The 15,343-nt window shown below is 45.4% G+C and overlaps 1 protein-coding gene across 1 annotated transcript in view; it reads right to left on the bottom strand.

The window, feature by feature from the left end:
- Positions 1–13,587, bottom strand: part of LOC143686573 (ATP-binding cassette sub-family C member 5-like) — a 39,062-nt gene extending 25,475 nt beyond the window's left edge. The window contains 7 exon segments of the mRNA XM_077163254.1: positions 303–487; positions 2,517–2,619; positions 5,003–5,146; positions 6,067–6,270; positions 7,864–7,936; positions 8,055–9,394; positions 11,322–13,587. Coding sequence (XP_077019369.1) covers positions 303–487; positions 2,517–2,619; positions 5,003–5,146; positions 6,067–6,270; positions 7,864–7,936; positions 8,055–8,179 — 834 coding nt within the window. The 5' untranslated portion in view covers positions 8,180–9,394; positions 11,322–13,587.
- Between the last annotated feature and the right edge of the window lie 1,756 nt (positions 13,588–15,343).

Here is a 15,343-nt window from a genome sequence, read left to right as displayed (position 1 = left end):
TGGGATCTGGCTGAGGCCAACCCAAGGCTGGCTCTGCCCTCCTCCACCTCCTCCTCTTTTTTTCTACTGGGTGACGGCAGCCAGTTGCATATATCCTGCTGACAAGGAGCTCTACTGCCCTATGAGCTGTTCAGGAGGTTTTCTGTCTTGTGAGGTTACATTAGGGACTCATCTTTTTCATCCTGGGTAATCCTTGGTCACTGCCCCTCTTCATTGAAAACTAAAAGCAGTTTCCACAAGAACAGCCAGGGACTGTGGAAAGAGATGGCCACATTCTTAGAATATGAGTAAGCAGGCTTTACCCCACTTCCTTGCTTGATCCAGTAACTCAACCACCAGGTGCTGAATGCAGTGCTGCCCACGTTCAGCATGAAGAGAGACATTATGATGAGGAAGGCTAAGGGTCCGCCAGCAGCCCCAATGTAGACGGCATAGACTGACCAGGGTACGGAACCCTGACCCTTCTCTTCCACTTGCACTAGCTGCCCTGAGGAAAGAAAGACACATGAACATACAAGGAAAATCTACTCTCCCCTAAGGAAATCACCTATGAGCAACAGAATCAAAGAGAGCCTATAGCTTCACAGGGCTCTAGGTTAGAATTATTTCCTCTTTACCAGGAGCATCCATTCACCCACTTAACGTTTACGGAGCACCTACATGAATCAGGTGCAGAATGAGACCCTGGGGTGGTAAAGAGGACTGAGACCATGTCCCTGCCCTTGAGGAGCTGAGTCTGGTAACGGGCAGACGAATAAACAGATAACTATGGCAGAACGTGCTAAATGCTGTGATAGAACTACATGCAGGGCAGCCTGGGAATGCACAGGAAGCATACCTAACCTACTTGGGGGAGGTGTGCGAGTCGTTGGGGGGAGGTTTCAGGGGAGACTTTCTATTGCATCATGAAAGGTAGGCCAGAGTTGACCAGGTGGGGCGACAACAGGAAGAGGAAATAAGAGAAACAAAGGTATAGAGATAGGAAAATCAACAATCATGGCCATTTGGCACTAATGGATTAATATGTCAATATACGGAGTGGCAAGATGTAAGGCTGGGGGTCAGATAATAAAGGAAGTGTACTTTTCTTCTAGACCAGAACTTCTCAAGAGAATGGGGTTATAGGAGGTGTCAGGATTTGACTCCCTGAGTCCTGTTGCATGAGGTAGGTCTGGAATCGCCAGACCTATCTCAAGCCATCAAAAGTCTTCATGCAAAAGTGAGTTGGTTGGTCTCCTGTTTTCAACTAGATCTCTCGGCTATCTGGGTGGAAGACAGATTTAAAAGGAGGCAGTTGCAACACTCTATGTGCAAGATGATAAACGCCTGAAGTAGGGCCACGGCAATGGGGGTAGAGTCCAGGGAATGGGTTAGAGAAGCGTTCAGACGGTGCATTTGGTAGGACATGGTGATCAGCTGGCTGTGGGAGGACAGGAAGGATTCAAGGCTACCTCCTAGGGTCTCCCTGGTGTGGCCAGGTGATGGATGCTGATACAAGATTACAGAGAAACAGCAATACAGGGGCTTCTACTCTCCCTCACAAATAATGCTTGATAACCTTGGAATAAGCCACACACACCTGGAGCACTTTAAGAGTTGGGAGTACCCAGGTTAGTATGTCTTTGCCATCTGTGCTGTGTTTGTGTTTTCTGTTTGAGTAAGGTATTTCAAATCATACCTAAATTTAAAATATCAAACATGTTTTCTTAAAAGAAAGAAAAGAGGCAAGGAATAATAACTGAGAATGGCCCACTACTGACACCAAATATCTGCTTGCAGTGTTAAGAACAAGGAGAGAAAACAGCTCCATTCCCAAAGCGGTGGTATATCCAAGAAAGGCCCTAAGTCAGGTAGGAGGTGACTGAACAAAAAGAGAGCTTTTCAACAACCTTTTAAGAACCATGTTTTTCTTCTCTTCTGTAAATGGATATGCAGCTTAAAATTCTCCTAGGTGAAAATGCCCAACATATTTCCAGTACATTCTCTAACTTCCAAGATTTGTTTCAGTTTTATCAATTAAATGGGAGAGTCAAGTCAACCCTGGCTGGAACTCTTCACTTTGGTACTGGCAGCACCCTTCTCTTGACAAACTGATAAGTGTTTGATTAAGACACAAGAACTACTATGGACCAGGCTGAAGGGTGTAGCTGGAACACCTGCTTTGGCTGGGACTGGCTTTCAAAGACCACAGATGAATCACAGCAGGGAAAGGTATATCTTTACCCACCATCCAATTTTTCCTTACTCAGGGTGACTCAGCTGTGATCACACTACGCCTAACCCCACCCTGCACAGTAAAGAGAGGGCAGAAGACTAAAGTTAATTCCTATCACTGTGGTCCGTTTAAACAAACAGAAGGTGCCACACAGTCTCCCAATATTATGTAAGAATCCTACTGTTCCAAGCTGGGTACTCTAGAACACACAGTATTCTCAAATATCATGAATTACCCCGTGGCATAAATTCCTATAAGACACTTTAAATGATAAATACACAATTTCAAAAAAAGTCATTACCTTCCTCTGGTTTCACCACTTTCTCCTTCTTTACTGATCCTGTTTTAGGACCCTTGTCTTGTGATTTCTTCTGTGAACCACTAGTTTCCTTTTTGGAATTAACCTAATTAAAAAAAAAATTTGGTTCCAGGCATGGCATGATCATCCAGGTGCAGGACATATCAGAGAACTATCTAAGAGGCAGCTGTTTTCTTTAAAAAGAGATTCGTCTGGCTTCTTAAAAGGGCATTTATACCTACTTCTTCCACTTCCTCACTAAATCCTTGAGATCTGGGTTCCTACCCTGATATTCCATTTTTATTGCTCCCCTAAAGCTGCTAAAGACCTACACTCCAACCACAGTGGCCTTTATTCCACTCTTCCCCACTCTAACTTGTCCACAGCCTTAGGACACATTATTCCCCTCCTCGCATTTCTGATCCCTCACATCACTAAATCAAATCCACAGATCTGTTGTGACCCCAGAACAACCCCAAACTTCTCAGCCTGGTTTTGCAGGATCTCTACACTCTGGCCCTGGCCTGATCCTGCAAATTTCTCCCCCACTTCACTGTCACCCATGGCTCCAATTCTCCAGCCACCCTGGATTTCACACCATTCCCCACACCACACTTCAATTTCCTAATCCTGTGCCTTTGCGCACTGGCTCCTCCACCTGGGATGCGCCACCCCTCAGCCCAAGCTCAGTCACAGCTGAGTTCCCACTCAGAGGGTTTCAAATCTAATATCCCACGAGGTATTGGATTCACCACCCCCAGGCCTCCCCTGGTAGCTACTGTGTCAGGGCCTCTATTATAGCACATGGCTATGTGTGTGGCCTGCTGTCACAGTCCACCTGTGAGAGCAACACTCTTCTCTGGGAGATCGTGAACTCCGAGGCAGAGATGATGGCTCACTCACAGCTATATCCTGCACAGGGTCTGGCACTGACAACTTCCCATAAGAGGACTTAAACATTTATCAGACTGAATCTGAGATAACAAGACATGGCTTTCTGCTCTCTTTCCAGGTTCCTCCTTATATTTTTATATAGGAATTTCCCTTAATATGGTTCACTACATTTAACTTTATGTCACAGGCTAGCCTCATGCCCTCAATTGGCTAAGCAGGTTATAAAATAAGGTCACATCTGGAACATGTGAAATGGCTCTAACGTTTAAATTATTTACTACAGTGCACAAATAAATGCACTAAAGGAAAATTTACCATTTGTTGATCTGTAAAAACATCGCATTATTATTTCATGTAATCTATACCATAACTCTAAGAGGAGATATCCACTTTTTGAGACAAGGAAATTGAAGCACAAAAAAGTTAAGTGACATACTTAAAATCTGGTCCCTCTGCTACAACACATGGACTCTTAGCATTCTTTTGCTATTTCATATTTCAGTTTCTCTCCCTCTCATTCTTTTTCCCTATGTCTACAGTGAGGAAGAAATCATCGAGAGTTCACAGTACCCTGAGAGCCACAGAGATTTCATAAAATCCAACTAAACTCAGGTGTGCCCAAAGAAGTCAATAATGACACTTGGAATATTTGAGTTGAATTAAAAAGGCTAATGACCCATCAGTCATGAACAGTTAGCTATACTGTACCCAAAATCAAATGGAATGAAAACCAAAGATTGAGCAGAACTCGCAGGAAAAGTCCCAGTAGCATTCTGTTTTCATCCCTCTCACATGTCAAAATGACCTGAGAGCCAAAAAAGAAGTTTATAGCCCAAGCCGAGTGCACACCTAGGATCTTAGGGCTCCTTATCACAGAATAAGAGGTAAATATGAGAGCAGGATGGCCAGTCTCTTTGGTGAGCTCTGACTCAGTCTGCACTTGGACTGTGCCCAATAGCCCAGGGTACAGCTGTGGCAAACTGCTATCGTCTGCACTGCTACAGGAGGCAGGGCAGGGCAGCAGAGCAGAGAGGGAGCCTGGAGTCAAACTGCCCTTACTGGCAACTGTTCTAAGCTTCAGTTTCCTTATCTATAAAAGTGGGGAGTAGCCATATTTTGCCATGTAGCTTTGTTAAAATGACTAAATGAGATGATAATTAAGAAGTGCCTAAGTGCCTTAGTCGGCAACTAAGATACAATGGACCATTTCCAAAAGTATGAACTGTTTAATTTCCCTTCCCAGCACCTTATTCCCTTATTAAAAAAAAAGAACAACTTTATGTTTCAATCAGGATGTGCAGGGGTTTAGACACTAAGCTACGAATGAACACATTACCATCCTCTCCCAGCCCTGCCAGTGGGCCTATGCTCCTCTCCCTGCCACTGCTGCCTCAGGAAGTTCTCAGGTCACCAGCCCCACCATGCTGCTCTCCTAGAGCAGAATCCAAATGTGAACTAAAGTGCAGCAGGCTGGTTTCAAAAAGGAGGCCCCTGCCAAGAAGGCAGACACTGAGCTCAGCTGGGACCATCGACTCACTACAGCCATGTGCCCCTTGCTTGGAAAGGAGGAGACACAAACACAACTGGAAACTTACCTCAACTGGGGGTGTCTCTCCCAGCAACAGGTTATTAAAAATGGTGGCATAATCACCATTTAAATTCATCAGTTCCTCATGGGTACCTCTTTCTATAATACAGCCCTCTTTCATGAAGATCACTTCATCACAATCGACCAGGTACTGGAGACAAAGGTGGGGACTTTGATTAACACTGTTAATATTTATGCAAAAACATTCAAATACCTACACCTTAGTTCAGTGGCGCTCAATCAGGGCGGCAGTTTAGCCTCCCAGGGGATACTTAGCAACATTTGGAGACATTTTTTATTTTCACAAAACAGGAGTGGGGGTGTGCTGCTGGCATCAAGTGGGCAGAGGCCAGGGGAAGCCACTAATCACCCTACAACGCAAAGGGCAGCCCCACCCCCAACAGTTATTCAATCAAAATGTCAATAGTCCCAAGACTGAGAAACCCTGCTTTAGTTTATAGGGCCTTGTGACATTAGTTCAAAGAGCAGTTGCTCCAGTATTTGATATGAATCTGCTGATCAGGCCACAGAGGCCTTACATCAAACTCCATGTTTTCTCACTGAATTAACAAGTGCACGTAACTACAGACTTTCTGTGGCAGAATGGGGGGTTAGCCCCCCAAACTTGAAAACATATGCAAAGCAGATGGCAGCATCCTTGAGCTGCTCTCCACAGTGGATGCATGTCATGGAATGACAAAGGGAGAACAGTTTGTTTTTGTAACAGTTTCCATTTGCATATAGATGTTAACACTATGCTTTCCAAACAATCTCATACCCAAACTCCATTTTCAGCCTCCTCTTCTCAGCCCTTTTACTTGCTATTTTATATGCAGAAGATAATATGCTCCAAGGATCTCTGATTCAGATGGCCACCTGGTACACTGGGACAATGAGCTTTATTGGGACAATGAGCTTTATTGGGACAATGAGCCAGATGCTATTTGCTGAGGAAATGAAATTCCTGCTTCCAGGAACTTCGAGGAGCCCCAAGAAGGTGCCTGCACCAAGCCCACCTTCCTGTTCTGATCCTGCAAGCCATGAGGGCAGGCTGGGAAGAAAGCACCATACCTGTAACTGGTGGGTAACAAACAGAACCGTCTTGGACTTGAGGTGCTTCTGGATAGCACTGTTGAAGATGTGGTTGCCCACGTGGGCATCTAAGGCACTGAGGGGGTCATCCAGGATATAGATGTTCCTGTCGCTGTACAAGGCCCGGGCAAGGCTGATCCTCTGGCGCTGCCCACCACTCAGGTTGGCTCCCCACTCGCCAATCTACAGGAGCCCAGAAAGCACAGTGAAGCCCCTGGCTCCTGTCCAGAACCGTGCGTGGTGGCAACCCTGATCATCTCTTCCCGCTCCCACCCGAAACCAGCTCCTTTTCTTGGCTTCCCCAGGGTGAACTGTCATTATGGCCCTCCCAGGGCCCAGGCCAAGACGGGAGGAGTCAGGCAGATTCCTCTTCCCTCACAGCTATCTGATTACACATGAATCCTACATCCAGCCTTGCCACTGCTCACTGGCAATCCATTCTCCACATGGCAGAAAGATCTACCCTAAACACAAAGCTGACCATGTCCCTACCCTTGTTCAAAACCTTTCAAGAGCCTTTTAACGTCTAAAGAATGGAACTGAAACACCCAAACTCGGCACAAGAAGAAATTCCCTGGCCACCTGGCCTTCCCAGTAGCCCTCTCAGCCTACACTGTACAATCCCCTATACATCTGGGGATCTACATCTGGGAATTATGTGTACATTATGGAAAACACACAACTACTGTGGTGCCTTTTCCTGGATTGTGTCTGCTATGTTCCTCTGTGAAACCTCTCCCAATCTCTTCTCCACCAGCACCCAAATGAAAGGGGACTCTTTCATCACATTATTTTGTGCCAATTTTTTTGAGTGTCTCGTCCCCTGGACTGTAAGCTTCTTGATGGTGCAGATTAATGTCCTTTTTCTTTATATTACCAGGGCATGGAGCCAGTACCAGAAAGATGTTTACTAAACCAATAAATGAAGAGCTCAATTGTCAAACGGTAACTTCGTTCTACATTTTAAAACAACCAACAAACTTGTCCTTAAAAATTATTCAATTAAGTCAGTGGTCTTCAAAATTTGAGCATCAGAATTTTCTGCAGAGCTTGTTAAAACAGACTGTTGGGCACCACTACAAGAATTTCTGATTCAGTAGGTCTGGATTGGGGCCTAAGAACTGGCATTTCTAACAAGTTCTGGGTGCTGCCGCCACTGCCAAGATTTGAGAACCTCTAACCTAACCGGACCATTCACCAGATTTGGTACAAGGGATTTAACTGAAGTCAGCAGATTAAAAGTGCAGCCCCAGACACCTCTAGGGCAGCTCATGAGAGAAAGGCTTCAACACTGGATAGCACAAACTCGTTTCAGAGTGACGCTCTGGAAACTACCCCAGGGTAGAGAACAAAGAGAGACAGCACAGATTTAAGACCTCATCCTTTCTGGTGGCCACACAAAGGGCTCCCTAAAGATTATCTGGGTGAGAAGTAGGCAAAATGAAACTCAGGGAGGAAGCTCAAACATGCACATGCTTGACCTGGCGGTTAAAAATGAATAAAGTAAAAAGATATTAACTCTGATGCAACAATGGGAATTTATTTTAAACTCCCATGATATATGTAATCCTTATAGGCTTAAAACAACTAGTGCTCCTACCCTAAGGAACAGATGTTTTCCTAACTTAAAGTCCCAAGGAAAGCAAAACTGCCTGTACAGGTTCACCTCCTAAGCATCCATGAACTTTTGGAGCGGCTCTGGCACAGCCCTGCTACCCATCCCCCAGAGCCCTCTCTGCTAAACACACTGCTCCATTGGGGGCAGAAGGCCTGTACCTCAGTCAGGTCGCTGTTGGGAAGAATGGCTAGGTCAGGCCTTAGGCAGCAGCTGTTCAGCACAGAGTTGTATCTGAAAGACACACAGAGATCCAGTGTCAGGGACACTGAAACAGAACATGCGAACTTGGGCTGCCTGGTGTCTTATGCAGCCAAGATGGAAAGCATGACAGAAACCAAACATTCCTTGCCTTTCTTCATCAAATTCCTTCCCAAAGAGGATGTTGTCTCTCAGAGTGGCATTGTGGATCCAGACCTGCTGGGCCACATAGGCAAAGGTTCCACTCACTGCGATGCTGCCTTCCAAAAGGGTCATCTACGGAGAGACACACCCACCATTCAATGGCATCATAACTCAAAACCATTACCTGGAGCCAACAAAACCTGCTATATTCCACAATGGAATCTAAAAAGTTTTGGCAATTCCTTTGGATGCTTTTTGAACCCAAATCCAGATCTCTCCTTTGTTCCAAAGGAGTTGTCATGGCCACAAAAACCAAAGTTCCCCTTGAGCAAGTGTTCTGGGAGCCCAGCACAACCTCTCTGGCTTAAATGAACAAATACTTCATTCAGTAGCCCAATTGTGACTTTACATCCTTTCTTCCTAATTGCAAACTGTTTTAACTAAGCAAAATGCAAACAAGAAGGTCTTTCAGAACTCTCCTGGAGAGGATACTGTAAGGATTTAGAGCAAGTCACTGCCTAAAGATAAGGGTAGGCCAACTCATCCACAGAATGCTGTTGGCTAGATCAGTGGCTTTGCAAAAGGAAGATCAAAGAGAAAAAGAAATTGCCAACTTAGATATCAACTTGTATTCTATAGTCTTCATATAGTGACGGTGGCCCTTCCTCTCCAACATGAAAGCCCTGCATGATGAGTCACGTGCTTTGAAATGTATTTTCAGTCACAGTGATTGATACATCCATGTAACTGATAGAGCCATTGATATAATATCTAAGTATCCATTTTTATCTTCTTTCATGGTTTCTTTTGGGACTGAGAGTATATATTTGTCTTGGGTTAGGGATATGATCTATATAGCTTTGAAACAAAGTTTTCTTAACCAGCCAGTGGCTGCAAATACAAGCCCAACATCCTCTCACACACCACAACACACAGTACACACACAGGGAGACCTGCTGTAGACTCTAACACAGCAGTACCTAACCACCTTCAAACAGGTAAGCACTCTGATAATACACTTCAAAGCATTTAAAAACCCAGAGGCTCTGCCCCAATCAAGACAGGAAAGTGAGAAGCTTCAGAGTTTTCCAAGCCCGCTCCGCCCCCCAAAACTTTAAGCAACTAATAAGAACTCACAGAAACGTCTTTCTAAAAGTTCATAAAAAAGTGGTGAGTGCTAAATCAAGAAAAATGTGCCTGGCTGACCCTTCCTTCATCCTCTCTGGTCTATATGCCCAGTGTGGGTCTCTGGTCCCAGCTCCAGAGGGAAGAGAGCAACCCTCAAGAATACATTGGGAGCACGCATGCTGGGAACAGCCTGACTGGAGGCAGCCCAAGAGACTGAACCTGGAGTCTTTCTGACTCTAGTGCTCCCTTTAGTATTTCTTGCAGAGCTGGTCTCTTGGTCACAAATTCTCTCAGTGACTTTTTGTCTGAGAATGTTTTAATTTCTCCCTCATTTTTGAAGGACAATTTTGCTGGATATAGGAGTCTTGGTTGGCAGTTTTTCTCTTTTAGTAACTTAAATATATCATCCCACTGTCTTCTAGCTTCCATGGTTTCTGCTGAGAAATCTACACATAGTCTTATTGGGTTTCCCTTGTATGTGATGGATTGCTTCTCTCTCGCTGCTTTCAAGATCCTCTCTTTCTCTTTGACCTCTGACATTCTAACTAATAAGTGTCTTGGGGAACGCCTATTTGGGTCTAATCTCTTTGGGGTGCGCTGCACTTCTTGGATCTGTAATTTTAGGTCTTTCATAAGAGTTGGGAAATTTTCAGTGATAATTTCTTCCATTAGTTTTTCTCCTCCTTTTCCCTTCTCTTCTCCTTCTGGGACACCCACAACACGTATATTTGTGTGGTTCATATTGTCCTTGAGTTCCCTGATACCCTGTTCAAATTTTTCCATTCTTTTCCGAATAGTTTGTTTCTTTTTGGAATTCAGATGTTCCATCCTCCAATTCACTAATTCTATCTTCTGTCTCTTTAAATCTATCATTGTAGGTATCCATTGTTTTTTCCATCTTTTCTACTTTATCCTTCACTTCCATAAGCTCTGTGATTTGTTTTTTCAGTTTTTCTATTTCTTCTTTATGTTCAGCCCATGTCTTCTTCATGTCCTCCCTCAATTTATCGATTTCGTTTTTGAAGAGGTTTTCCATTTCTGTTCGTATATTCAGCATTAGTTGTTTCAGCTCCTGTATCTCATTTGAACTATTGGTTTGTTCCTTTGACTGGGCCATATTTTCAATTTTCTGAGCGTGATCTGTTATCTTCTGCTGGCGTCTGGGCATTTAGTCAGATTTCCCTGAGTGTTGGACCCCACAGGTTGAAAGATTTTTCTGTGCAATCTCTGGGTTCTGTTTTTCTTATCCTGCCCAGTAGGTGGCGCTCGTGGCACACGTTTGTCTACGGGATCCACCAGTAAAAGTTGTGGGTCCTTTAACTCTGGAAAACTCTCACCGTAGGGGAGGTTCGGCAGCTGAAGCGTCTTGGAAGAGTGCCAACCGGCCCGGGGGTCCGAACGCGGGGAGGGTCGGCGGCCGCCGCAGTACATGACAGCGCCCGACCGAATTTCCTAGTCGGCCCGGGGCGCCAAGCGTGGCAGAAGGATGCCAGCTGTCGCAGCCCGGGACAGTGCACTGTTCCCAGCCGGACCGGGGAGTCACGTGTTTGGAAGGGACCCCCTGGTCACCGTTCTCCACAGTCTGGGGATTTCCGACCCAACTCTCTCAGTTGGTCCGGGGGGCCTCACGTGGTGGGGACGCCAGCCGCCACGGCCCAAGGGGACCGCCTGCCCAATTCTGCCAGCTGGCCTGGGAAGGAGGAATGGAGGGACTCCGGCCGCTTGCCGTCCCGCCCAGGAAAGCCCGCGTCCCTCGGTGATCTCACCGGAGCTGGTTCTCCCAGACAGTCAGCCGTTCCAGGATGGGGTACGCTGTCCCTTTGATCTCCGTCATGGCTCCGGGAGCTGCTCTGTATTGTCTCCACTCCCCCAGTAGCTGTTCTAGAGGAGGAAAGGTGAGGGTGGCAAGGCTGTCGAGGCTGGTGGCGGAGGAGCCGGTGAAGGCAGAAGAGGGCACCGTGGTGGTTGGAGAGCCGCCGGAGCAGGAGGGGGAAGAGGGGAGAGGAGGGCGGGCGGGTTGGCTGCTGCGGGGCATGGGCGCCGCGCGGCGGGCCGGCGGACAAAGAGGGGAGAGGAGGGCGGGCCGGCGGACAAAGAGGGGAGAGGAGGGTGGGCGGGTTGGCTGCTGCGGGGCGTGGGCCTGAACTTGGAGTCTTTCCATTCCAGAATCTGCCGTGGGTATAGAAGGTAGCTCACAGATCACTCATATAGAATGCTGTGAGAGATGAGTGCACAGGTAAACCTGGAAAAGGTATTTCCTTTTTTATGGTAGCTCCTGGCAATTAAGGAAAGCTCTTTCCTAACACTAGCTAGATATAAGCCTAATAAGCAGACTCCTCCTAGTCTAAATTCCAGCTTTAACACCTTATAATATCTGGATTTCAAAAAAAGACTGCAAAACATACAAAAAACAGGAAGCAGTAGCCCAGACAAAGAAGAAGGTTACGGTATTAGAAACCATTATTCAGGAAGATCAGACCTGGGACAAACCAAAAAATTGTTTTCTCAAAATGGCCCTAAACATGCTAAAAGAACTAAAGGAAACATGGACACAGAACTAAAGGAAATCATAAAAAAGAAAGATGAACACAAAAAGAATATCAATAGAGAGATGGAAATTATGAAAAGGAATGAAAGAGAGTTGAAGACCACAGTAACAATAATTAAAAATGCCCTAGAGGGGTTCAGGAGCTGACAGAAAAGAAAATCAGTGAACTAGAAGATAAGATCATTGAAACCATTTAGACTAAGTAGCAGAAAGAATGAAGAAAAAAGAACAGAGGCCAAGGAACTTATGGGACACCAATAAGCATACCAACATACACACTGTCGGAGTGCTAAGAGGAATAGAAAAAGAGAGAGGGGCAGAGAGAATATTCAAAGTAATAATGGTTGAACATTTCCCAAATTTAACAGAAGACATGAATATACACATGCAAGAAGCTCAACAAACTCCTAACAGAATAAATCCAAATAGACCCACACTGTGACAGATTGTAATCAAACTGCTTATTGCCAAAGATAAAGAGAATTCTGAAAACTGCAAGAAAGAAGCATATGTCACATACAAGGGAGCCTCAATAAGATTAAGAGTTCTTATTGGAAACTATGGAGGTAAGAAAGTGGAAAGACATGTACAGTCCTTAAAACAAAAAAAAGTGCCAACCAAAAATTCCAGTAAAATGTCTTTCAAAAATGAGGGAGAGATTAAGACATTCCCAGATGAACAAAACTGAGAGGGTCTGTCACCAGTGGACCAGGTCCTATAAGAGATATTAAAGAGAGTTCTGTAGGCTGAAAGGAAAAGACAGTAGACAACAGATCAAAGCTGCATGAAGAAATAAAGATCTCTCTAGTAAGGGTAACAATGTAAGTAAAAATAAACGCCAGTACTATTATGTTTTCAGTTGGTAATGCCACTTCTTACTTCCTATAGGATCTAAAAGGCCAATGAATAAAACATAATAATAAACTGGTGATTGTGGATACATAATGCATAAACATGTCATTGTAACTAGAAACACATAAAGGTGGAGGAACGCAGAGATACAGAAATATAGCTTGTGTATCCTACTGAAGTTGGTATCAAAGCAAATGAGATTGGTATAAATTTAGGATGTTAAGTTTCAGCCCCATGTAACTACAAAGAAAACATCAGAAAAAATATGAGTTCACAGAGAAAGAAATTAGAGTGCATGTTGCAGGGTGGGGCCAGAGGGAATTACAATGGAGGTGGGGTTTCTGTTCAGGGAGATGGGAAAGTTTTAGTAATGGAAGTTGTGAGGGTATCACAATATTGTGAGTGTGACTAATCCCACTGAATGGTATGCTTCAAGTGATTGAGATGAGAAAGTTCATGTTGTACAAATGTCTCCACAATTTAAAAGAAATGGGGCTTGTTTGCTTTTGTAAGTGTCCGCAAGTTTGAAATTATTTCAAAATAAAAAGTAAAAACACAATGTAAGAAAGGTTTATTTGGTCTGGAACTGAAATTTTCTGTAGTGTATAATCTAATTCAACCTATCTATATAGCTCATTTGAACAACTGAAACACAGGAAGCACTGAATAAGAAAAAGGTCCTTCAATCCTGCATAGAAACATATGCCTGGAAACATCCTAGAGTATGTTAAGTAGATAATCAAAACGTATTGGCAACTTCTGGAGAACATGGCGGCTTAGTAAGGCGCACAGATCTTAGTTCCTCCTCCAGAACAACTACTAAAGAACTAGAAACAGTACAGAACAGCTCCCGGAGCCACGACAGAGACCAAACACACAGCGTACCCCATTCTGGAACGGCTGGACTGGCTAAGAGTCTCCGCTGTGGTGAGGTCCCCGAGAGGCGCGCGCTTCCCCGGGCCGCGGCGGCTGGCGGCCGGAGCCCCTCTCTCCCTCCTTCCCGGGCCAGCTGGGAACTTTGGATCGGCGGTTTCCCAAGCCACGGCGGCCGGCGCCCCTCCCCCACGCGCGGCTTCCCAGGTGAGCTGGGAACCTCGGAGCGGCGGTTCCCCAAGCCGCGGTGGCCGGCGACCGGAGCCTCTTCCACACACGCGGCTTCCCGGGCCGGCTGGGAACCTCGGAACGGCGGTTATCCAAGCCACAGCGGCCCTCCCACACGCGGGTTCCTGGGCTGGCTGGGAGCTTCAGATCAGCGATTCCCCAAGACGTGGTGGCCGGCAACCACAGCCCCTTCCACACATGTGGCTTCCCGGGCTGGCTGGGAGCCTCAGAACAGCGGTTCCCCAAGCCATGGTGGCTGGCGACCCTCCCCCACAGGTGACTTCCCGGAGGGAAAGGAAAGAGTATCCAACAATAGTAGAGACTGAGCCCAACCTAACACCAATAGTGGCATTAATGAACAACTTCTGACTACTAAAAATAGGCCCTCAGCTCAGGCAAAACTGATAAGGCGGAAGTCGCCAATTGGGCTAACTGAAAAAGAGGAAAGGGGGTGAAACAGAGCCTTCTGCGGCTGTTTCTGCGGAGGTTTCGTTGCCTCTGGGCTCAGCGCTGGGATTACACAGGTGGCAACTGCCCCGAACACAGAAACAGGCTGCTTTCAGGGCTCTCTACCACCTGAACCTTCCCTTCGGGAGGGGTGAAACGCAACTCAGGTGGAATCCCTCTCTCAAGGAATTCAGATCCCAGGACTTCACAATTTGAAGCCATTAAAACCAACCTACAACCTTTCCTCTGCCTCCACCACACACCCAGCAGCGAGAGTCTTCCAAAGTTAAAGGAGCCACAACATCTTTTGCTGGTGGGACCCGCAGACAGACAAGCACCACGTACTGGGCAGGATAAGAAAAACAGAGCCCAGAGACTTCACAGGAAAGTCTTTCAACCTGCTGGGTCCCACACTCAGGGAAATCTGATTAAATGCCCAGACGCCAGCAAAAAATAACAAATCACACCAGGAAAATTGAAGATATGGCCCAGTCAAAGGAACAAACCAATAGCTCAAATGAGATACAGGAGCTGAGAGAACTAATTCTGAATATACGAACAGAAATGGAAAACCTCTTCAAAAACGAAATCGATAAATTGAGGGAGGACATGAAGAAGACATGGGCTGATCAAAAAGAAGAAATAGAAAAACTGAAAAAACAAATCACAGAACTTATGGGATTGAAAGACAGTAGAAGAGATGAAAAAAACAATGGAAACCTACAATGGTAGATTTAAAGAGACAGAGGCTAGAATTAGTGAACTGGAGGATGGAACATCTGAAATCCAAAAAGAAACAGAAACTATAGGGAAAAGAATGGAAAAATTTGAGCAGGGGCTCAGGGAATTGAATGATAATATGAAGTACACAAATATACGTGTTGTGGGTGTCCCAGAAGGAGAAGAGAAGGGAAAAGGAGGAGAAAAACTAATGGAAGAAATTATCATGGAAAATTTCCCAACTCTTATGAAAGACCTAAAATTACAGATCCAAGAAGTGCAGTGCACCCCAAAGAGAATAGACCCAAATAGGCATTCTCCAAGACACTTCCTAGTTAGAATGTCAGAGGTCAAAGAGAAAGAGAGGATCTTGAAAGCAGCAAGAGAAAAACAATCCATCACATACAAGGGATACCCAATAAGACTATGTATAGATTTCTCAACAGAAACCATGGAAGCTAGAAGAAAGTGGGATGATATATTTAAATTACTAAAAGAGA

This window comes from Tamandua tetradactyla, chromosome 6 (assembly GCF_023851605.1).
Source record: "Tamandua tetradactyla isolate mTamTet1 chromosome 6, mTamTet1.pri, whole genome shotgun sequence".
In the NCBI taxonomy this organism is placed as follows: Eukaryota; Metazoa; Chordata; class Mammalia; order Pilosa; family Myrmecophagidae; genus Tamandua; species Tamandua tetradactyla.
The sequence above is the reverse complement of the archived record's forward strand: the minus strand, read 5'-3'. Positions and strand labels throughout refer to the sequence as shown.